This window comes from Somniosus microcephalus, chromosome 23 (assembly GCF_052327205.1).
Source record: "Somniosus microcephalus isolate GS21.2 chromosome 23, FLI_Smic_1.0, whole genome shotgun sequence".
NCBI classification, from domain to species: domain Eukaryota; kingdom Metazoa; phylum Chordata; class Chondrichthyes; order Squaliformes; family Somniosidae; genus Somniosus; species Somniosus microcephalus.
The window spans coordinates 60921596-60946467 of record NC_141009.1 but is presented as its reverse complement, the minus strand read 5'-3'; the positions used below and the strand labels follow the sequence as shown (position 1 = coordinate 60946467).

The window sequence follows — 24872 nt, the reverse complement described above, 5'->3', positions numbered from 1 at the left end:
TGCAGCTGGCTGGTAGTCTGGCCGGGATCTTTGTTTATAGATGGTTGGTTCCTCCCCGAACAGCTGGCCCTGCTCCCAATCCTTATCTTTATATTTGAAAAAAAAGCTGCATCTTGTAAAGTTGATCTTGGCCGACAGCACTGCATATCTGTGGTAAAATGATCTGAAAGCAATGATCATTCAAAACTCCAAGGGCTTTTTTACATTTTAAACCCTTGTGTTACTTTCTCCAAGTCAGTCAGGATGTTCACCAATTGTTGAATTTATGGGCAGACGTACACTGTTTATGGCTTGTAAGTGAAGATTATAATGTGAGAGAGCAGTTACAACATGGCCAAGAAAGTTTTCAAAAGTGAGAATAATCCATTATCTCAGTAAGTATATTCAGTCTTGCCATGACGTAAGACCCTGCGCTTTCCCACTCCTGTTGCTGGCGGTGGCATTGCAGCTGCTACTGGCCCGCCGTCTTTTTCCCTCCTTCCTTCTCCGCCTCTCACTGCAGCGCACAGTCTCTGGTGCCCCATTCAGCAGCGCCCGGCCACTCTGCACTGGCTCGCTCTCCATCACTAGGAAGTCTCTATGGACCCCAGTTTGAGAGCCACTGAGTTAGAAAAAGACCTCATGTTGCTTTCGAGACCCAGGAGTGTGAACAGACTTGGATGAGACATAGTTGCGATTCCTCATTAAATCCATGCACGCACGTGTCAGACATGAGGCTAATGTGCACTACTCTGTACGGGTGTTTAGGGTTAATGTTCTGTCAATAATAAATGAAGGGAATTATCAGACAGCACTGTCGGGGGGGGTTTAAACTAACTTGGCAGGGGGATGGGATACAGAGGGAAGCTGAAATAGGGGGGGATGTGCTGCCAATTATGGAGGAAAAAACAAGTCAGCTTGGTAGACAGGGCAAATATATAAGGGCAAGGCTGGATGGCATCTATTTTAATGCAAGGAGTCTTGCAAATAAGGTGGATGAACTGAAGGTGTTGATAAACACATGGGAGTATGATATTGTTGCTATCACGGAGACATGGTTGAGGGAGGGGCAAGACTGGCAGCTCAATATTCCGGGGTACAGAATCTTCAGGCGAGACAGAGGGGGAGGTATAAGAGGAGGGGGTGTCGCAATATTAATTAAGGAGTCAATTACTGCAGTAAGGAGGGATGATATATTAGCAGGGTCCTCTAATGAGGCCATATGGGTGGAGCTTAAAAACAAAAAGGGGGCAAGCACTTTGCTGGGAGTGTACTATAGGCCTCCAAACAGTCAGGGGGAAATAGAGGAACAGATATGTAGGCAAATCTCAGAGAAATGTGCAAATAATAGGGTAATAATAATGGGGGATTTCAACTTCCCCAATATTAACTGGGATAGTCAAAGTGTGAAAGGCTCAGAGGGTGTAGAATTCTTAAAGTGCATCCAGGAGAGCTTTTTGAGCCAGCATGTAGAAAGTCCTACAAGAGAGGGGGCGGTACTGGACCTAATTCTAGGGAATGTGGCCGGCCAAGTGGAAAAAGTGCTAGTAGGTGAGCACTTTGGTGATAGTGACCATAATATGGTAAGATTTAAGGTGGTCATGGAAAAGGACAGGGATGGGCCGGAAATAAAGGTTCTAAATTGGGGGAAGGCCGATTTTAATAGGATAAGGCAGGATCTGGCCAAAATGGACTGGGATCAGCTACTTGTAGGAAAATCCGCATCGGAGCAATGGGAGGCTTTCAGAAGGGAGATTGAGATCATACAAGGGCAACATGTTCCCATAAATGTCAAGAGTGGTTCCAAAAACCACAGGGAACCGTGGATGTCAGGGGATATACGGGAATGGATTAGGAAAAAAAGGAGGGCTTTTGGTAGATACAAAAGGCTAAAGACGGAGGAAGCCCTAGAGGAGTACAAAAAGTGCAGGGGGATACTTAAAAAAGAAATTAGGAGATCAAGGAGGGGCCATGAAATAACACTGGCGAGCAAAATAAAGGAAAATCCGAAGATGTTTTATAAGTATATTAAGGGTAAAAGGATAACTAGGGAAAAAATAGGGCCCATTAGGGACAAAAGTGGCAATCTGTGTGTGGAGCCGGAAGATGTAGGAGGGGTTCTAAATGAATTTTTTGCATCTGTTTTCACTATGGAGAAGGACGATGTAGACATAGAAATAGGGCGGGGGGACTGTGATATGCTCGAACATATTAACATCGAGAGGGAGGAGGTATTGGCGGTTTTAGCTGGCCTAAAAATGGATAAATCCCCAGGCCCGGATGAAATGTACCCCAGGCTGCTGTGTGAGGCAAAGGAGGAGATTGCGGGGGCTCTAACACATATATTCAGGACCTCTCTGGCCACAGGGGATGTGCCAGAGGACTGGAGAACCGCTAATGTAGTACCATTATTCAAGAAGGGTAGTAGGGAAAAACCGGGGAACTACAGGCCAGTGAGCCTAACATCAGTGGTAGGAAAATTACTGGAAAAAATCCTGAGGGACAAAATTTGTCGCCACTTGGAGAGGCAAGGATTAATCAGGGATAGTCAACATGGCTTTGTCAAGGGAAGATCATGTCTGACTAATTTGATTGAATTTTTTGAGGGGGTGACTAGGTGTGTGGATGAGGGTAACGCAGTGGATGTGGTATACATGGATTTCAGTAAGGCCTTCGATAAAGTCCCGCACAGGAGACTGGTCAAGAAGGTAAGAGCCCATGGAATCCAGGGTGCCTTGGCACATTGGATACAAAACTGGCTTAGTGGCAGAAGGCAGAGGGTGATGGTCGAAGGTTGTTTTTGTGACTGGAAACCTGTGGCCAGTGGGGTACCACAGGGATCGGTGCTGGGTCCCTTGCTGTTTGTGGTCTACATTAATGACTTGGATATGAATGTAAAGGGTATGATCAGTAAATTCGCGGATGATACTAAAATTGGTAGGGTGGTAAATAGCGAGGAGGGTAGCCTCAGTCTGCAGAACGATATAGATGGGTTGGTCAGATGGGCGGAACAGTGGCAAATGGAATTTAACCCGGAAAAGTGCGAGGTGATGCACTTTGGGGGGTCTAACAAGGCAAGGGAATACACAATGAAGGGAAAGACCCTAGGCAAGACGGAGGGTCAGAGGGATCTGGGTGTGCAGGTACATAGATCCCTGAAGGCGGCGGAACAGGTGGATAAGGTGGTAAAAAAGGCATATGGGATACTTGCCTTCATTAGCCGAGGCATAGAATATAAGAGCAAGGAGGTTATGATGGAGCTGTATAAAACACTGGTTAGGCCACAGCTGGAATACTGTGTGCAGTTCTGGTCGCCACACTACAGGAAAGATGTGATCGCGTTAGAGAGGGTGCAGAGGAGGTTCACCAGGATGTTACCAGGGCTGGAGCGCTTCAGCTATGAAGAGAGACTGGGCAGATTGGGTTTGTTTTCCTTGGAGCAGAGGAGGCTGAGGGGGGACATGATTGAGGTGTACAAAATTGTGAGGGGCATAGATAGGATGGATGCTGAGGAGCTTTTCCCCTTAGTAGAGGGGTCAATAACTAGGGGGCATAGATTCAAGGTAAAGGGCGGGAGGTTTAGAGGGGATTTGAGAAAGAACTTTTTCACCCAGAGGGTGGTTGGAGTCTGGAACTCACTGCCTGAAAGGGTTGTGGAGGCAGAAACCCTCACAACATTTAAGAAGCATTTGGATGAGCATTTGAAATGCCATAGCATACAAGGCTACGGGCCAAATGCTGGAATATGGGATTAGATTAGACAGGGCTTGATGGCCGGCATGGACACGATGGGCCGAAGGGCCTCTATCCGTGCTGTATTACTCTATGACTCTATGACTCTATGACATAATGGCCCAGAAATTCGGGTCTCCATGGGTGAGTACGCACGGGGTACTCACGCGTAGGCCCAACGAAAGTGCTGGTTTTGTGCATGCACTGCGCATGCGTGGGAAACCGGCACTTCCGTTCCCCTGAAAGAAGGGGTTCAGTGCTCGAACGCGTGCGCCGCAGAGGCTGCATCGAACTTATGGTTTTTTTTCCAGCTTTTTCCGGGTGGGTAAGTCTCCAGCTTTTAACAAGGTAAGTGGTGAATTAATTAAAATTAAAACATTTTTTCCACAGGTTTATTATTTTTAAATACTTTAAAGAAAGGTACGTTTATTTTTAGCCCCGTTAGAAAGTGTAATTAAATTTTTCAAAAATTTAAATTATTGTTTAAAATAGTTATTTCATGTAATTTATAGTTATTTTAAAAATGTGATTTAAAAAAAAAAATTATTTGAAGATTTAGTGATGTTTTGGGGCTTATAGTATTTATAGTTTTGACAGCTCTTCCTGTCAAACTTATGAATGAAGCATTCCCTGCTACCATTGGCTCTCCGCGTCCCACGTGATCCCAGGGGACGCATCGAACTAACTGCGCCCCTGGGATACGCAAGCACTGCGCGCCGGCAGTTGGAGGAGGCCCAGGATCGGAATCCCACGCGGGCCCACAGCTCAACGGCCGGCGCGCTAGGTGAGTGCAGGTCGGGGGCTTGCACCCGCGGGAAGCCCCCGACCCGAATTTCTGGGCCGTTACTGTCTCTAGCTTGATGAATCTGTTTAAAGGGTAAAGGACTTCTCCAGCCATGCTAAACCTTTATAGGCACTGGTTAGGCCCAAGCTGGAGTATTGTGTTCAATTCTTGGCACCACCCTTTAGGAAGGATGTCAAGGGTGCAGTGGAGATTTGCTACAATTGTACCAGGGATGAGGGACTTCAGTTATGTGGAGAGACTGGAGAAGCTGGGGTTGTTCTCCTTGGAACAGAGACGGTTACGTGGAAATTTAATAGAGCTGTTCCAAATTATGAATGGTTTTGATAGGATAGATAGGGAGAAATTGTTTCCACTGGCAGGAGGGTTGGTAACCAGGGGATACAGATTTAAGATAATTGGCTAAAAATCTCGGTGGAGGTGTGAGAATTTTTTTTGACACAGCGAGTTGTTGTGATCTGGAACGCGCTGCCTGAAAGGGCGGTGGAAGCAGAGTCAATAGTAACTTTCGAAAGGGAATTGGATAAATACTTGAAAAGTAGAAATTTACAGTGTTATGGGAAAGAGCAGGAGAGTGCGACTAATTGGAGAGCTCTTTCAAAGAGCTGGCACAGGAACGATGGGCCGAATGGCCTCCTTCTGTGCTGTGTGATTCTATGAATTGGGGGAGGGAGGGATTACCCAATTACTGGAGGTGTAGCATCAGTCTGCCTGCAAAAGATGTGGAGTTCAGATTGATGCAACCTGATTGAGGACAGTGTGAGTGAGTATGAGAGGGTCGATCCCAGGAAGGCGGGTGATTGGCTTTACTGAAGCTGCTGCGCTTTGTCTTCAGGTGGAGTGGAACCCGGAGCTAGAGCCCAACAAACACTGCTCGCGCATGCTGGTCAACCACGCACTCCGCATCCTCGGCCACCACTGCTCGCTCCTGGATGTCCGTGTTGTTGCCAGGCAGGTGAGTGCTGACGTGAGAAGCTGCAAATGCACAAAGTCCGAGCTGTCTGAATACACCCAGGCAAGGCTGCCGCAGATCAACACACAAACACTCGCTCACTCGCTCCCTCCACACCGTGATACAGGGCGCAGTAAATGATCACCCAGTATCACCTCTTGGGACGATAAATGATCATTGTCAGCTGTGGCTCAGTGGGCAGCACTCTCGCTTCTGAGTCAGAAGGTAGTGGGTTCAAGTCCACTCCAGAAACTTGTGCACAAACTGCAGGCTGACCCTCCAGTGCAGTACTGAGGGAGTGCTGCACTGTCGGAGGTGCCGTCATTCAAATGGGGTACATTTATCCTTCAGTCAGCAGCTAAAATTTTTTTTGTTGTGTATGGGCTCTTGCTGTGTGCAAATTGGCTGCCGTGTTTCCTACATTGACTACACTTCAAAAAGTACTTAATTGGCTGTAAACGATTTGGGACGTCCTGCTGAAGTAGGGGTTTCCCGGACATCCTGCTGAAATTAAAAGTAGGATGTATTAAACCTTTTCACCCGGTTTCCCACCTGATTGGCGGCCTGTCAGGTAGGAAAGCCTGCAGCACAAGGCCACAGCTGGGGAGAGGAGGGGGGAGGGAGAGATTGTGGGGAGAGATGGCTCGTGGTTGGGGGGGGTGATCGAGGGGGGGACGGTCAGTGATCGGGGGGGGCGGTCAGTGATCGAGAAGGGACGGTCAGTGATCGGGGGGGGCGGTCAGTGATCGAGAAGGGACGGTCAGTGATCGAGGGGGGACGGTCAGTGATCGGGGGGGGCGGTCAGTGATCGAGGGGGGGACGGTCAGTGATCGGGGGGGGGCGGTCAGTGATCGAGAAGGGGCGGTCAATGATCTCGGGGGGGCGGCCAGTGATCGGGGAGGGGCGGTCAGTGATCGGGGGGGAGGGGCGGTCAGTGATCGAGGGGAGGGGCGGTCGGTGATCGGGAGGAGGGGCGGTCGGTGATCGGGGGGGAGGGGCGGTCGGTGATCTGGGGGATGGGCGATCGGGGAGGGGCAGTCAGTGATGGGGGGAGGGGTGGTCAGCGATCGGGGGGAGGGGCGGTCAGCGATCGGTGCAAGGGGCGGTCAGTGATCGGGGGCGGTCAGTGATCGGGGGGAGGAGCGGTCAGCGATCGGGGGCGGTCAGTGATCGGGGCGGTCAGTGATCGGGGGGAGGGGTAGTCGGTGATCGGGGGGAGGGGCGGTCGGTGATCGGGGGGAGAGACGGTCGGTGATCGGGGGCGGGGCGGTCCGTGATCGGGGGCGGGGCGGTCAGCGATCGGGGGCGGGGCGGTCAGCGATCGGGGGAGGGGCGGTCAGCGATCGGGGGGATGGGCGGTCAGCAATTGGGGGGAGGAGCGGTCGGCGATCGGGGGGCGGTCAGCGATCGGGGGGGAGGGGCGGTCAGTGATCGGGGGAGGGGCGGTCAGCGATCGGGGGAGGAGCGGTCGGCGATCGGGGGGCGGTCAGCGATCGGGGGGAGGGGCGGTCAGCGATCGGGTGGAGGGGCGGTCAGCGATCGGGGGAGGGGCGGTCAGCGATCGGGGGGAGGAGCGGTCGGCGATCAGGGGGCGGTCAACGATCGGGGGCGGTGCGGTCAGCGATCGGGGGAGGGGCGGTCAGCGATCGGGTGGGGGGCGGTCAGTGATCGGGGGGAGGGGCGGTCAGTGATCGGGGAGGGGCGGTCAGCGATCGGGTGGAGGGGCGGTCAGCGATCGGGGGAGGAGCGGTCGGCGATCGGGGGGCGGTCAGCGATCGGGGGGAAGGGCGGTCAGCGATCGGGGGGAGGGGCGGTCAGCGATCGGGGGAGGGGCGGTCAGCGATCGGGGGGAGGGGCGGTCAGTGATCGGGGGTGGGGCGGTCAGCGATCTGGGGGGAGGGGCGGTCAGCGATCGGGGGGAGGGGCGGTCAGCGATCGGGGGAGGGGCGGTCAGTGATCGGGGGGAGGGGCGGTCAGTGATCGGGGGGCGGTCAGTGATCGGGGGGAGGGGCGGTCAGCGATCGGGGGAGGGGCGGTCAGCGATCGGGGGGAGGGGCGGTCAGCGATCGGGTGCAGGGGCGGTCGGCGATCGGGGGAGGGGCGATCAGGGGGAGGGGCGGTCAGCGATCGGGGGAGGGGCGGTCGGTGATCGGGGAGGGGTGATCGGGGGAGGGGCGGTCGGGGGAGGGGCGGTCGGCGGTCGGGGAGGGGCGGTCGGGGGAGGGGCGGTTGGCGGTCGGGGGAGGGGCGGTCGGCGATCGGGGGGAGGGGCGGTCGGCGATCGGGGGGAGGGGCGGTCGGGGGGAGTGGCGGTCAGTGATCGGGGGAGGGGCGGTCGGCGATCGGGGGAGGGGCGGTCGGCGATCGGGGGAGGGGCGGTCGGCGATCGGGAGAGGGGCGGTCGGCGATCGGGGGGGAGGGGCGGTTGGCGATCGGGGGAGGGGCGGTCGGCAATCGGGGGGAAGGGCGGTCGGGGGGAGGGGCGGTCAGTGATCGGGGAGTGGCGGTAAGCGATCGGGGGGAGTGGTGGTCAGCGATCGGGGGGAGGGGCGGTCAGCGATCGGGTGCAGGGGCGGTCGGCGATCGGGGGAGGGGCGGTCGGCGATCGGGGGGAGGGGCGGTCGGCGAGCGGGGGGAGGGGCGGTCGGCGATCGGGAGGGGGCGGTCGGCGATCGGGGGGAGGGGCGGTCGGCGATCGGGGGGAGGGGCAGTCGCCGATCGGGGGGAGGGGCGGTCGGCGATCGGAGGGAGGGGCGGTCGGCGATCGGGGGGAGGGGCGGTCGGCGATCGGAGGGAGGGGCGGTCGGCGATCGGAGGGAGGGGCGGTCGGCGATCGGAGGGAGGGGCGGTCGGGGGGAGTGGCGGTCAGTGATCGGGGGAGTGGCGGTCAGCGATCGGGGGGAGGGGCGGTCAGCGATCGGGTGCAGGGGCGGTCGGCGATCGGGGGGAGGGGCGGTCGGCGATCGGGGGAGGGGCGGTCGGCGATCGGGGGGAGGGGCGGTCGGCGATCGGGGGGAGGGGCGGTCGGCGATCGGGGGGAGGGGCGGTCGGCGAGCGGGGGGAGGGGCGGTCGGCGATCGGGGGAGGGGCGGTCGGCGATCGGGGGGAGGGGCGGTCGGCGAGCGGGGGGAGGGGCGGTCGGTGATCGGGGGAGGGGCGGTCGGTGATCGGGGGAGGGGCGGTCGGGGGAGGGGCGGTCGGCGGTCGGGGGAGGGGCGGTTGGCGGTCGGGGGAGGGGCGGTCGGCGATCGGGGGGAGGGGCGGTCAGTGATCGGGGGAGGGGTGGTCGGCGGTCGGGGGAGGGGCGGTCAGCGATCGGGGGAGGGGCGGTCGGCGATCGGGGAGGGGCGGTCGGCGATCGTGGGGGAGGGGCGCTCGACGATCGGGGGAGGGGCGATCGGGGGGAGGGGCGGTGGGCGATCGGGGGGAGGGGCGGTCGGGGGGAGTGGCGGTCAGTGATCGGGGGGAGTGGCGGTCAGCGATCGGGGGGAGGCGCGGTCGGGGGGAGGGGCGGTCGGCGATCGGGGGGAGGGGGCGGTCGGCGATCGGGAGGGGGCGGTCGGCGATCGGGGGGAGGGGCGGTCGGCGATCGGGGGAGGGGCGGTCGCCGATCGGGGGGAGGGGCGGTCGGCGATCGGAGGGAGGGGCGGTCGGCGATCGGGGGGAGGGGCGGTCGGCGATCGGAGGGAGGGGCGGTCGGCGATCGGAGGGAGGGGCGGTCGGGGGGAGGGGCGGTCAGTGATCGGGGGAGTGGCGGTAAGCGATCGGGGGGAGTGGCGGTCAGCGGTCGGGGGGAGGGGCGGTCGGGGGGAGGGGCAGTCGGGGGGAGGGGCGGTCAGTGATCGGGGGAGTGGCGGTAAGCGATCGGGGGGAGGGGCGGTCAGCGGTCGGGGGGAGGGGCGGTCGGGGGGAGGGGCGGTCGGGGGGAGGGGCGGTCAGCGATCGGGCGGAGTGGCGGTCAGGGGGAGGGGCGGTCAGTGATCCGGGGGAGGGGCGGTCGGGGGGAGGGGCGGTCGGCGGTCGGGGGGGAGGGGCGGTCAGCGATCGGGGGAGGGGCGGTCAGCGATCGGGGGGAGGGGCGGTCGGCGATCGGGGAGGGGCGGTTGGTGATCGGGGAGGGGCGGTCGGTGATCGGGGGGAGGGGCGGTCGGTGATCGGGGGGAGTGGCGGTCAGTGATGCGGGGGGTGGGGGGAGGGGCGGTCGGTGATCGGGGGAGGGGCGGTCAGCGATGCGGGGGTGGGGGGAGGGGCGGTCAGAGATGCGGGGGTGGGGGGAGGGGCGGTCAGCGATGCGGGGGTGGGGGGAGGGGCGGTCAGCGATGCGGGGGTGGGGGGAGGGGCGGTCAGCGATGCGGGGGTGGGGGGAGGGGCGGTCAGCGATGCGGGGGTGGGGGGAGGGGCGGTCAGCGATGTGGGGGTGGGGGGAGGGGCGGTCAGCGATGCGGGGGTGGGGGGAGGGGCGGTCAGCGATGCGGGGGTGGGGGGAGGGGCGGTCAGCGATGCGGGGGTGGGGGGAGGGGCGGTCAGCGATGCGGGGGTGGGGGGAGGGGCGGTCAGCGATGCGGGGGTGGGGGAGGGGCGGTCAGCGATGCGGGGGTGGGGGGAGGGGCGGTCAGCGATGCGGGGGTGGGGGGAGGGGCGGTCAGCGATGCGGGGGTGGGAGGAGGGGCGGTCAGCGATGCGGGGGTGGGGGGAGGGGCGGTCAGCGATGCGGGGGTGGGGGGAGGGGCGGTCAGCAATGCGGGGGTGGGGGGAGGGGCGGTCAGCGATGCAGGGGTGGGGGGAGGGGCGGTCAGCGATCGGGGGAGGGGCGGTCAGTGGTGCAGGGGTGGGGGGAGGGGCGGTCAGTGATGCGGGGGTGGGGGGAGTGGCGGTCAGTGGTGCGGGGGTGGGGGGAGGGGCGGTCAGTGATGCGGGGGTGGGGGAGTGGCGGTCAGCGATCGGGGGAGGGGCGGTCAGCGATGCGGGGGTGGGGGGAGGGGCGGTCAGCGATGCGGGGGTGGGGGGAGGGGCGGTCAGCGATGCGGGGGTGGGGGGAGGGGCGGTCAGCGATGCGGGGGTGGGGGGAGGGGCGGTCAGCAATCCGGGGGAGTGGCGGTCGGTGATCCGGGTGGGGAAACACTTGTTGGACCTGGAGGAAACACTCCTGCTCCTCTTGGCCCACCAGCAATGCTGTAAATGCAATGACCTTATGGATCCGGCCCGTCTCACCTCCAGGAAACACGGCCAAAATGGGTTAAAATAAAATGCCTTTAAAATTGGAGGCACGTAGCCTCCCTAAAGGCTTTTAACGGCCCACCTGTTGTTGGAGGGTAAAATGACCCCTTGTGCCTCTATTAATAAGGCTAAGGATCCCATATGCTTTTTTAAACTCTGTCTCTGCACCCCTCCCCCGCCACCCAATCTGGTCCCAGGCCCTGCTCATGCTGTTTTATCTTGTTGTAGGTGGGCCCTGGCATCGTCTACCTGCTGTTCAACCACTCGTTCCTGGGCCATGGGGTCATCCTGCTTTGCGTGACGCCCGTGGAGCCTCTGCTGCAGCGAGTCACCCATTCCATCTATTACCAGGCCAACATCCCCGCCATCATCCCCAAGTTCATCTTGAAGGCAGAGTGTATACAGGTGAGTGTTGCCACAGCAGCCGTCGGGGTGTGTGTGTGAAAGGGGTGGGGGAGAGGTGGGAGCTGTTATAAGAGGGTTTTTTTTACTTAGAGGCGTTAAAGCATTTTAAAGGCGTTCGCCATGCCTCAGTGGGTAGTGTACTGTCCGTGTGTTGATAAAGACACTGAAGACAGGAGTTGGTTCATAGGTATTTACTAAGCAAAGTCTGGGGGGGGGGGGTTCTAACGGATATACACAATATACAGGCTTATATAGCCCGAGTGGCAATTACCGGCATTACAGCACACCTGGGGCTCTTAAAGGCACATACACTACAATTCCTCCCCTTTTAGCTAACCAGTACATCATATTTTAAGTAATTATTAATTATATGTTATAAGCAAAATAATATACATTGCTGTAGTTAATTAATTATAAGTCAGTCTCTCAGGAGGCTTCCTGACTCGGTCCGGATAACGCCTCGGGGGTGTAGTAGTTTCTGGTGGTGTAGTAGGTTCTTCTGGCAAGGCTGATTCGGCTTGAATGCCAGTGTCGGGTTCATCGGGTTCCAGTATCACCGGATCGGAGGTAGATATGGGTATCTCTACTTCATCGTTAGATGTATAGAGTTGTGGTGTAGGTTGTCCCTTTTCGGATGACTTTATGATTTGGTCAGCATGGCGCCTTATTATGCTTTCTCCGATGTCCACGGTATACATCAGTGGTCCTAGTCGTGTGCAGATAGTTCCAGGCTGCCATTTCTCGGTACGGTAGTCCCGGGCCAAAACTTGTTGACCTATCTGGAAGGTTCTAGTTGGCCTTTCATTCATGCCTTGAAACTGCCGGTTCTCCACGTCCCTTCTGATGTTGGGCTTGACCAAATCCAGCCGGCATCTTAGGTTTCTATTGAAGAACATCATGGCAGGAGTTTGGTTGGTAACCATATGTGTTTCATTCCTGTATGCGAATAAGAAGTTATCCACCTTGTGCTGAAGTTTTATGTCTTCATTACCCATGGCCTTTATGGCCTTCTTGAAGGTCTGTACAAACCTTTCAGCCAATCCATTGGTGGCGGGATGGTATGGGGCGGACATGTAGCATGGTGGCATAGTGGTTCGCACTGTTGCCTCACAGCGCCAGAGACCCGGGTTCGAATCCGGCCTCGGGCGACTGTCTGTGTGGAGTTTGCACATTCTCCCCGTGTTTGCGTGGGTTTCCTCCGGGTGCTCCGGTTTCCTCCCACAGTCCAAAGATGTGCGGGTTAAGTTGATTGGCTATGATAAATTGACCCTTAGTGTTAGGGGGATTAAATACGTGGGGTTACAGGGATAGGGTGGGATATGTGTTGGTGTAGGGGTTACGGGGATCGGGTGGGATATGTGTCAGTGCAGGCTCGATGGGCCGAAATGGCCTCTATCTGCACTGTGGGGTTTCTGTGATTCTGTTTCTGTGATTAACCCCATTGTTTTTTAAGAACTTTCTGAATTCTTCGGACACAAATTGCGGTCCATTATCAGAACAGATCTGTTCCGGCAGCCCATTCCTGGTAAATATGGTCCTTAATACTGTGATGGTTTTTTCCGTGGTGGTGGAGGACATCTTTATTATCTCCGGCCATTTGGAGTGTGCATCAACCGCGATTAAGAACATTGAGTCCATAAATGGACCAGCAAAGTCGATGTGCACCCTTTGCCAGGGAGATGAGGGCCACTCCCATGGATGTAGAGGGGCTTGTGGTGGAGCGTTTTGGACCTTCTGGCATCCTAGGCAGCTCTTGGTCATTTCTTCGATGTCTCCATCGATACCTGGCCACCATACAAACGCCCTAGCTAGGTTCTTCATTTTCACTCCACCCAGATGCCCCTCTTGAAGCTCCTTTAGCACTTTATCCTGGAGTTTGGGTGGAATTACCACTCTGGATCCACACATCAAGGTTCCTCGGCACACTGACAGCTGTTCTCTTCTTTGCGAGAATGCTGGCAACAGTGGTTCGCCATGTGCTGGCCATCCCTTCACTGTTAAATCGTAGACCCGTGAGAGAGTCGGGTCATTTCTCGTCTCCCTTTCAATGGCAGAATTTGTTACTGGTAGACATTCCACTATGGTAGAGTGGAACATCTCTACTGGGTCTACTGTAGGTGCCTCTTCTACTGTTGACAACGGTAGGCGCAATAAACCGTCAGCATTCTCATGCTGTTTTGATCCTTTGTATTCTATGTTGTATTGGTGTGCCCCTAGAAAAAGGGACCACCTCTGTAGCCTTTGCGCTGTCATAATGGGAACACCTTTTTTAGGGTTGAATATGGAGATGAGGGGTTGATGGTCAGTCAACAAGGTAAATTTTTGTCCGTGTAGGTAATGGTTGAATTTCTTCACTCCCCATACCAGGCTGAGTGCTTCCCTGTCGATTTGGGCATTGTTACGCTCAGCTGAGTTTAATGAGCGTGACGCAAAAGCTATCGGCCGTTCTGAGCCATCAGGGAATTTATGGGATAATACTGCTCCTATGCCGTAAGGGGATGCATCGCACGCCAGTCTGATTGGCAGTGATGGGTTGTAATGAGCCAAAACTTCTTCGGATGTGATTAAGTCTTTGCATTTATGGAAAGCACGTTTACAGTCTTCGTTCCATTTCCAAATCACTCCTGTTTGTAGAAGTTCATTAAGAGGGTGTAGAAGAGTTGATAAGTTCGGTAAAAATTTATGATAGTAATTTATTAATCCCAGGAACGACCTTAATTGTGAAACATTTTCAGGTGCTGGGGCTTTTATGACCGCTTCAATTTTTTCAGGTGACTTATGCAACCCTTCATTATTAATTATGTGGCCACAATATGATATCTGATTTTGGAAAAATTCGCACTTGGGGCGATTCGCTCGTAGGCCCCGTTCTTTCAGCCTAGTGAGCACCTGCTCCAAATTGGCAAGGTGCTCGTTGTCGTTCTCTCCTATTACAAGGATGTCGCCTAGGTAGCATTGAGTCCCCGGAATCCCTTGCAGGACTTGCTCCATAGCTCTTTGCCAGATAGCTGGAGCTGATGCTACTCCAAAAACCAGTCGATTGTACTGGTACAGGCCTTTGTGTGTGTTTATCGTGAGATACTTTTTAGAGGCCTCCTCAACCTCCATCTGTAAATATGCCTGTGCCAAGTCAATTTTGGTGAAAAGTTTCCCTCCGGATAGTGAGGCGAAAATATCTTCTATCCTCGGAAGAGGATACTGTACTGTGTGAAGGACCGGGTTTACAGTCACCTTGAAGTCTCCACAGATGCGAATTTTTCTCTGTTCTTCAGATTTATCTTTATTCAATGATTTTTTCATGACTGGAACGATGGGTGTTGCCCACTCGCTCCAATCTATTTTGGATAATACGCCTGCTTTTTCCAAATTCTCCAGCTCTGCCTCGACTGCTGGACGTATTGCGTATGGCACCGGTCTTGCCTTAAAAAATTTGGGAATTGCTGCATCTTCCACTTTTATTGAGGCGGTGATGCCTTTCAAGGTTCCTAGTTTCTCTTGAAACACTTCTTTGGCGTTGGCCAAGATGTCTTTTAATCGTTCAGGTATGATGTCATCATTATTTTTTTTCTTACTGGTCACCGTCAGTGCCTGAATGGAGTGCCAGTCTAAACGTATCTTTCTGATCCATTCACGTCCCAACAACGGTGGACCACCATCTTGTAGAATGTATAAATACAACTTTTGTATTTCTTTGCTGTTGTATACAACAGGCACCCTTATTTTTCCTTTGGGGTATACTTTCTGCCCCGTATATGTTTTTAAGATAATGGATGTGTCTTTTAGAGGTATATGCGAAAATAACCTCTCGTAATCCCATCGATTTATTACGGTTAGAGCTGATCCTGTATCTAGCTCCATTTTAACTGGGGACCCTGCTATCGTGAGGGTAACCCAAATGGTTTGGTAATCATCTTTGGCAAGTACATTATGTAATTTGAGACAGCTTAGTCTCTTGTTTTCGAAGTCGTTATCGCTCTTCAGGTCTTCGGAGCTACTGTCCGTCATCATTTGTACCTTCCTGTACTTTTTGTGATAAAAATGATAACTTCCGGGAAGTTATGTCATCACTTCCTGTGAACTATGAACTATGAACTATCAACTGTGTACATACCTCACTTCCTGTCATATGTCACTTCCTGTTGGACTGGTATAAATACTGGTCTGTTCAGTATTGTAAGAGGCTTCTACCAGAGGCATGGTAAAGACCTCTCTTGTGTATATAGTGTGTTTATAAGTTACTTAAAGCTTACTTTAAAGTTACTTGATGGTAAGTCTCCTTTTTCTTACATCAATTTAAGTAACTTAGTATTTACACTGACAAATACTAGACCTTCAGACAAACTCGGAAGTTAAGGATCCAGGGAACCACCCATAATGGAGAAAATCCTTAGACCTATTCGTCTGGACTTGGACCCGAATACACCAGCAGCTGGCAGGGTATGGAAGCATTGGTATCGTACTTTTGAGAATTTTCTGGATGAATGTAAAGCGGATGCTCCTGCTAAATTGAAGATACTTGTCAATTATGTGACCCCAAAAGTGTTCGAATATGTTGATGACTGGGATAATTATGAAGAGGTGATTCGGGCACTTAAGAAACTGTATGCGAAGACCCCAAATGAGGTCTATGCTAGACATCTACTGGCCACAGCCCGACAAGGGCCAGGGGAATCAATTGACGAATTCCTGCAAGAACTTCGCAGGCTCAGCGTAGACTGTAACTTTCAGGCAGCCTCAGCTGAGCTGTACCGCCAAGAAATGATTCGTGATGCTTTCATCTGCGGGATTGCCTCTCCATTTATACGCCAGCGTCTACTAGAAAGTAAAACACTTGAGCTACAAAAAGCTTTTGACCTAGCTTGTTCACTGGATTTGGCAAAGAGAAATGCAGACCTCTATCAGCTGCCCAGATCTCGATCTGCTGCTGTAGCTGCAACCAGACAATTCAAGTGGTCTCAGGTGAACCCTATCATGGGGGAATCTAATTCTGATAATTCTGATGAAGAAGAGGAGGATGACCCCACTTTAGCAGCCTCTTGGCAATCTAGGAAGGAATGCTTCTTTTGTGGAGATGCTTTTCACCCTAGGAAAACCTGCCCTGCTCGCAATGCAATCTGCAGTTATTGCGGGAAAAAAGGACACTTTGCTAAAGTTTGCCTATCAAGGGCCTCTACGAGGGCCAATCCAGCTAAGGCCTACCGAACTGCCCCAATTAGGGCCTATCAAGATGCTCCAGCTAGGACCTATCAAGCTTCCTCTCGAGCTCTCTCCCGAAGAAGCACACCGAGAGTTTTAGCCACTCTCTGTGCAACGACACCAATTACAGCTGCTTGCCCACAGAACCTGTCTCATGCAGCCACAAAAATTTCAATTAAAGGGCATACTTTAGATGCCTTAATTGACTCAGGAAGTACTGATAGTTTCATTAAGGAACAAATTGTTGCGAAATTGAAACTACATGTCTTCCCATCGGACCAGGCAATTGCGATGGCCCAGTCATCACTTAATACCAGAATCTCCGGCTTTTGTGTTGTTGATATGACACTTCATGGTCGTATGTATCCCTCCACCCGACTTTCGGTGCTCAAGGACTTATGTAGTGATCTCCTCTTAGGGCTGGACTTCCAAAAACAGCATAAGAAACTCACCATTGAGTTTGGTGGATCCAAACCCGGACTTACTATTTCTAATATACCGTCTAAATTACCATTTTGTGCATTATCAGCAGCTTCACTTGATGAACCCTCATTATTTGCCAGTATTCCGCCTCAATGCCAACCGATAATAATGAAATCGCGGCGCTTTAATCAGGAAGACCAATCTTTTATTGCGGCTGAAATCTCTCGACTTCTGGCAGAGGATATCATTGAACCATGTTCGTCGCCCTGGCGGGCTCAAGTCGTCATTGTCAAGAACCCTCTAAAACCTCACAAACAGCGACTATGCATCGATTATTCGCAAACCATCAATCAATATACCGACTTGGACGCCTACCCATTGCCACGCATTGATGATATGGTTAATAAACTGGCCGAATACAAAGTGTTCTCAACTTACGATTTAAAAAGTGCCTATCATCAGTTACCCTTGAAGGTCTCAGATAAGCAGTACACAGCCTTTGAGGCTAATGGACGGCTGTACCAATTTCGTCGCCTCCCATTCGGGGTTACTAATGGAGTGGCTGTCTTTCAACGGGCAATGGATGGCCTGGTTAAGCAGGAAAACCTAAGGGACACTTTTCCCTATCTTGATAACATTACCATTGCAGGTCACGATCAACAGGAACACGACTCCAACCTCCAAAAATTTCGGGATGCCCTCCATCGCCGTAATTTGACCCTGAATGAATCCAAATCTGTTGAGTCGCAACCGACCATCAACATCCTTGGCTACTGCGTAGGCAATGGTATCATTAAGCCAGACCCAGAAAGACTTCGCCCGCTCCAAGAGCTCCCGTCACCTAAGAATCCGGCTTCTTTACGTCGGGCTCTCGGTCTGTTTGCATACTACGCTAAATGGATTCCTCATTTTTCGGACAAAATCCAACCCTTGCTGCATGCTAGATCATTTCCACTGGGAACAGCGGCTGTTGCAGCCTTTAACCTTCTCAAAAAACAGTTGGAGAAAGCGGCTCTTCACTCCATTGATGAGAATCTCCCTTTCGTGGTTGAATGTGATGCCTCGGAGGTGGCGATCTCGGCTACTCTGAATCAGGAAGGTCGTCCTGTAGCATTTATGTCCAGGACCTTACAAGGTGCCGAGCTACATTATCCTCCGGTTGAGAAAGAAGCCACAGCCATCATAGAGGCAGTACGGAAGTGGAACCATTTTCTAGCTCGCCAGCACTTTACATTGATCACGGACCAACGATCAGTCGCCTTCATGCTCGATAATCGAAAACGAACCAAAATTAAGAATAATAAAATACAACTTTGGAGGATGGAACTGGCCTCTTTTGGTTATACCATTCTCTATCGGCCTGGCAAGGAGAATGTGGCCCCGGACACCCTCACACGGGCATTCTGCTCCACTATGTCATCCTCCACTCTCATGGATGTCCACAATGGTTTGTGTCATCCTGGCATTACGCGCATGCTACATTTCGTACGATCACGGAATCTCCCTTTTTCCACTGGAGATGTAAAGAAAATATGCTCAGAATGCCGGCTTTGTGCGGAATTAAAACCTCAGTTCTTCCGCCCCTCAGATGGTATACTCATACATGCAACCCAACCGATGCAACGACTTAGCATCGATTTTAAGGGCCCAGTGCCCTCTTCAACTCGGAACACATATTTGCTCACCATGATCGACGAATATTCACGTTTTCCGTTTGCCTTCCCCTGCTCCAATATGCTGGCGTCCACAGTAATCTGCTGCCTTGAGCAGGTATTTTCTCTCTGTGGCATGCCGGCTTATATTCACTCAGATCGGGGTCCATCCTTTATGTCAAGGGAACTCAAGGACTACCTCTCAGAACGGGGAATTGCTACAAGCAAAACAACACCATACCATCCCATCGGAAATGGGCAGGTAGAGAGGTATAACGGTATCATCTGGAATTCCGTACGTCTCGCTTTAAGATCTCGGGGCCTACCAGACCAGCAATGGGAAACAGTGCTTCCGGATGCATTGCACTCTATACGGTCCCTGCTTTCTACAGCCACAAATACTACACCTCATGAGCGGTTCTTTGGATTCCAGCGTCGCTCATCTCATGGGACATCACTCCCGTCATGGCTAACTACTCCTGGACCTGTATTACTCCGAAGATACGTTCGGACGTCTAAAAATGACCCTCTTGTAGACGAGGTCGAACTAACCGATGCCAACCCCACCTATGCAAACATACGATATTCCGACGGCCGAGAATCTACCGTATCATTACGGGATCTGGCTCCCTGCCCACCAGGACCTAGTGGGACATCGGGTGATGGCATTTCACCAGGAAACTCTTGGGACCTATCGGGTACCCCTCTCCAGGATCCTGATCGGACACCAACTAGCTTGGTGCCGGTAGAACCCCGTGCTCAAGGTTGCGACCCTCCCAGTACCGCGCATGAAAGTACTGATCCGCCACAGACCAGCTCTGCACCTCCCTCTGAACAGAGGCAGTCCGACTTTGAACCAATTGGGGCTCGTACTCGAAGCCATGATCTCCCCGACCCTTCACAGGGCAATCCAGGCCACACAGACTCTGACCAATGGCCAACCGCATGTAAGCGGACCAGCGACCCTCTACGACGGGAATCCAAACGGGTGCGACTCTTCCTTGTTCGGCGGCTGCGGACCAAAAGGTAGACCACAGCCTCCTAATCCTGCAGGAGGGAAGAATGTGATAAAAATGATAACTTCCGGGAAGTTATGTCATCACTTCCTGTGAACTATGAACTATGAACTATCAACTGTGTACATACCTCACTTCCTGTCATATGTCACTTCCTGTTGGACTGGTATAAATACTGGTCTGTTCAGTATTGTAAGAGGCTTCTACCAGAGGCATGGTAAAGACCTCTCTTGTGTATATAGTGTGTTTATAAGTTACTTAAAGCTTACTTTAAAGTTACTTGATGGTAAGTCTCCTTTTTCTTACATCACTTTTCTTTATTGATTTTTTTTTTTCTGTCTGTGGATTTATTTTGTCCAGATCGGCATACCCGTGCAATGTGTCCAATCTTTCCGCATTGCCTGCATGCTTTGTCCTTGAACCAGCAGTCCCTCTGGTTATGGGTGGATCTGCCGCAGCGATAACATCTTTCGAAACCCTGTGTCATTTCATGGGTGCCGAAGTCCTGTGTCTTTTGTTGTATCTCTGCAGCTCCTCTTGCTGCTGCTTCGTATGATACAGCCATACTGAAAGCTTTGTCCAATGTTAAATCTTTTTCAGAAAGCAGCCTTTTTTGTGTTCCTTCACTTAAGAGACCGCAAACGAATTTGTCTCGAAGATAATCTGATAGTCCTGCCCCGAATTGGCAGTACTTTGATAGCTTTCTTAATTCGGTTAGGTAATCAGCGTTACTTTCATTCTTGTGTTGATTTCTCTTGAAGAACTTGAATCGTTCCGCTATCAGCAGCAGTGTTGGGTTTAAGTGCTCCTGCAGGGTATCAACAATTTCTTTAAAATTCTTGTCCTTTGGTTTGGCTGGAGTGATTAAATTTCGTAACAGCCCGTATGCCTTTGCGCCCATTAAGTTCAGAAGTACTGAAGCTTTTTTTTCATCTTCTATTCCATTTGCAGTGCAATATACCTCTACTCTTTCCACGTATGTGGTCCAATCCTCTATTTCGCTATCAAAAGCATCAATATTGCCAGACTTAGGCATTTCAGAAAAGATATGGCGCTTCCCGCGCTTTTTTTTCTTTTCTGCAGCAAAGATATGGCGCTTCCCGCGCTTTCCCGCCGCTGCTGCCGATGACAACGCTGTTTACTGCGGTTTCCGTTCTTTTCTTTTTTTTATTTACTGTCGGAGACTCGTTCCCGCCAGAGTTTCTCTCCAGGTCTGAACGCTGACCTGCTTGCTGCGCCGGCCGTCTCCCGAGTGCTCCCTCCCAGTCCGTTATTGCTTGCCTCCGATTTTGCTGCCTGTCTCAGCTGTAGAGCCAGCCGCTGGAGCCCCAGCCTGATGCCCAGGAAGGATTAGCGCAGTACCTGCCACCAACTTGGCCAGCTGGTGAAACCACAGCTTCTCTCACTTCCTTGAGCCTTCCGGACGCCCGAGGAATCGATGTCCTTGAGGTGCTGCCGAATTGCAGGTAAGTCCGTTTCCACCTCGTCGCCACTTTAGTGTCCGTGTGTTGATAAAGACACTGAAGACAGGAGTTGGTTCATAGGTATTTACTAAGCAAAGTCTGGGGGGGGGTTCTAAAGGATATACACAATATACAGGCTTATATAGCCCGAGTGGCAATTACCGGCATTACAGCACACCTGGGGCTCTTAAAGGCACATACACGACAGGTAGCACCCTTGCCTCTGAATCAGAAGGTTGTGGGTCTAAAGTCCCACATCTGAGACTTGTGCACATAATCTAGGCTGACACTCCAGTGCAGTACAGAGGGAGTGCTGCACTGTTGGAGGTGCCGTCTTTCTCGGATGAAACATTAAACCGAGGCCTCGTCTGCCCTCTCAGGTGGACGTTAAAGATCCCATGGCACCATTGGAAGAGGAGCAGGGGAGTTCTCCCCACTTTCCTGGGGCCAATATTTATCCCTCAATCAACTCACTAAAACAGATTATTTGGTTATTATCACATTGCTGTTTGTGGGATCTTGCTGTGTACTAATTGGCTGCTGCATTTCCCACATTGCAACAGTGACAACACTTCAAAACTTACTTCATTGGCTGTGAAGCACTTTGGGATATCCTGAGGTCATGAAAGCACTACAGAAATGCAAGTCTTTTTATTTAGTTCTGAGTTGCGGGCGGGGCTGGGCTGACAGTGAGAGAGGCTGTGGTTTTGTTTCTCACTGGCCCAAAGGTGGTGGATTCTGTTGTCATTGCTCGCCTGAGGACCAATCTCTCCCAGTGCGCCCACTGCCCAACCAGTGACTGTGCCTGCTCCCAGTGAGTGATGGTGCCTGTTCCCAATGCTGCCCAAACAGTGACAGTGCCCGCTCCCAGTGACAGTGCCAGCTCCCAGTCCTGCCCAACCAGTGACTGTATCTGCTCCCAGTTTAATGCTGGATTGAGTATTCTGTGGAAATGATCTATCCTTGAGGATGTGCTGATGACTGGTCTCCAGGTATTGTGGCCAGGCCCCCATGTAGCTGCTCGAGAGGATGATGGTGGAATATCTTGCTGGAGAAATCTGTTGAGTACAAGAGACAGATGAGTGGATTGCTAGTGAAGGGTGAATAGGGGAGATGACCGGTGGAGGTGCAGGGGGATTGTTGAGTTCTATCAAAAATGGATGATCCATAGGAATTGCTAGATGGAAAAAGAACAAGGTCCATCTCGTTCACCTTCTACTACCCTGGTAGTCTCATGGTACAATGATAATGGATTTGTTGACTACTCGTAGCAATTAATCTCATCAATTAGTCTACAACAGACTCAGATATATGAACAATGACGGACAGGTAATGACTCCCCTGGTCCATCCAGCCTGTCCCGCACAATTGCGATACCTTGTGTATCACAATATATACTCTCCACCCCACCCAAAACCATGGGATCTCCTGGGAGGGGCCAATTTGAGGGGGAAACATCTGGGAAATTCCTCTCTGACCCATCTAGGCGATCAAAACTAGTCCAGGAGATCACTCTGGTCCTGAATTCCCTGCAGTACCTACCCTGCTGTAAGAGGTGATCTCCGCCCCAGCCAGAAACAGGTCCAGCTCTCGCTTGAAGGAATTGAGCGAATCACCATCCACCGCACGAGACGACAGCCTGTTCCAGAGGTCCATTATTCTCTGGGGAAAGAACCACCACCTGACATCTAACCTCGATCTGGCCTTATACAACTTAACATTGCGACTCCTGCTCCTCCCTAACTATTTAATTGGAACAAACTCAACTGGAACACAGTCTATTCCCTTCGTCATCTTAAACCTCAGCCAGATCACCCCTAAGTCTTTGCCTCTCTAAAGTGTAGAGTCCCAACCCTTTTAGCCTATCTTGATTACTAAAACCCTTTAGACTGGGAATTAGTCTAGTGGACCTCCTCTGCACCCTCTCCAACGCCTCAATATCATCCACCATGTGAGGAGGCCCAAACTGGACACAATATTCCAAGTGCGGCCTAACCAAGGTCTTGTACAAGGACAAAACAGTATGCCTTGTCTTGTACTCAATTGTCCTGTGCATGCACCCCAACACCCTATTTGCTCTAGCTGTCACTTACATAAGAAGTAGGAGCAGGAGTAGGCCATACGGCCCCTCGGGCCTGCTCTGCCATTCAATAGGATCATGGCTGATCCGAATCTAGACTCACGTCCACTTCCCTGCCCTCTCCCCGTAACCCCTAATTCCCTTATCAGCTAGGAAACTGTCTATCTCCGTTTTAAATTTATTTAATGTCGCAGCTTCCACAGCTCTCTGGGGTAGCAAATTCCATAGATTTACTACCCTCTGAGTGAAGAAGTTTCTCCTCATCTCAGTTTTGAAAGGGCAGCCCCTTATTCTAAGATTATGCCCCCTAGTTCTAGTCTCACCCATCAGTGGAAACATCACAGAAACCCCACAGTGCAGATAGAGGCCATTTCAGCCCATCGAGCCTGCACCGACACATATCCCACCCGATCCCCGTAACCACCCAATCAAGCCCCCTCACAATCTTATATGTTTCGATAAGATCGCCTCTCATTCTTCTGAATTCCAATGAGTAGAGGCCCAACCTACTCAACCTTTCCTCATAAGTCAACCCCCTCATCTCCAGAATCAACCGAGTGAACCTTCTCTGAACTGCCTCGAGAGCAAGTATATCTTTTCTTAAATATGGAAACCAAAACTGTACACAGTATTCCAGGTGTGGCCTCACCAGTACCCTGTATAACTGCAGCAAGACTTCCCTGCTTTTATACTCCATCCCCCTTGCAATAAAAGCCAAGATTCCATTGGCCTTCCTGATTACCTGCATACTAACTTTTTGTGTTTCATGCACCGGGACCCCCAGATCCCTTTGTACTGTAGCACTTTGCAGTTTCTCTCTATTTAGATAATAACTTGCTCTTTGATTTTTTCTGCCAAAGTGCATAACCTCACACTTTCCAACATTATATTCCATCTGCCAAATTTTTGCCCACTCACTTAGCCTGTCTATGTCCTTTTGCAGGTTTTTTAATGTCCTCCTCACTCACTGCTTTCCCTCCCATCTTTGTATCGTCGGCAAACTTGGGTATGTTGCACTCGGTCCCCTCCTCCAAATCATTAATATAGATTGTAAAGAGTTGGGGTCCCAGCACTGACCCCTGCGGAACACCACTAGTTACTGATTGCCAGCCCGAGAATGAACCATTTATCCCAACTCTCTGTTTTCTGTTAGATAGTCAATCTTCCACCCATGCCAGTATATTACACCCAATCCCGTGATTTTTTATCTTGTGCAGTAATCTTTTGTGTGGCACCTTGTCAAATGCCTTTTGGAAGTCCAAATACACCACATCCACTGGTTCCCCTTTATCCACCCTGTTTGTTACGTCCTCAAAGAATTCGAGCAAATTTGTCAAACATGACTTCCCCTTCATAAAACCATGCTGACTCTGTCCGATTAAATTATGCTTATCCAAATGTCCTGTTACTGCTTCCTTAATAATGGACTCCAACATTTTACCAACCACAGATGTTAGGCTAACTGGTCTATAGTTTCCAGCCTTTTGTCTGCCTCCCTTTTTACGGATGTATGCACTGGAATGCCCAAATCTTTCTTTCTCCACCATCTTTAATGCTTTTCCCTGAAGGGTGTATGTATGTTGAGCATTTGCCCCGCCCCCCCATGTATAACACTGCACTTTTCAAAGTTATACATCATTTACCAGTCATGAGCCCAATCCCCCAACACATTAAGATCTGCCTGAAACAGACGAGCATCGTCTACAGTCCAAACACTCACACAGATCTTGGTATCATCTGCAGATTTGCAGATCGTGCCCCCAACACCTACATCCAGATCATTAATAATTACAGTAAAGAGCAACGGTCCCAACAGCAATCCCTGTGGGACACCACTGGTCTCCAAACAGATCCAAATCCATCGATAACTACATCCTGCCAGACAGTTCTCAATCCAACTCAGTATACTTCCACTGCTACCAGAGGCTTCGATCTTAGAAAAGCCTCTTGTGCGG

General features: G+C 52.3%; 1 protein-coding gene and 1 long non-coding RNA gene across 2 annotated transcripts in view; one reads left to right on the top strand and one right to left on the bottom strand.

Annotated features, from left to right (window-relative positions):
* The window catches only part of LOC147101898 (cholesterol 7-desaturase nvd), a 61411-nt gene that overhangs the window by 28059 nt on the left and 8480 nt on the right, over positions 1-24872 (top strand). Inside the window, exons 5-6 of the mRNA XM_085965919.1 lie at positions 5349-5468; positions 10911-11087. Of these exons, the coding sequence (XP_085822045.1) occupies positions 5349-5468; positions 10911-11087 (297 nt within the window). The remainder of the gene's footprint in view (positions 1-5348; positions 5469-10910; positions 11088-24872) is intronic.
* LOC147101899 (uncharacterized) overlaps positions 1-24872 on the bottom strand; it is a 53545-nt gene that overhangs the window by 23737 nt on the left and 4936 nt on the right. The gene's annotated exons all lie outside the window — the stretch shown is intronic.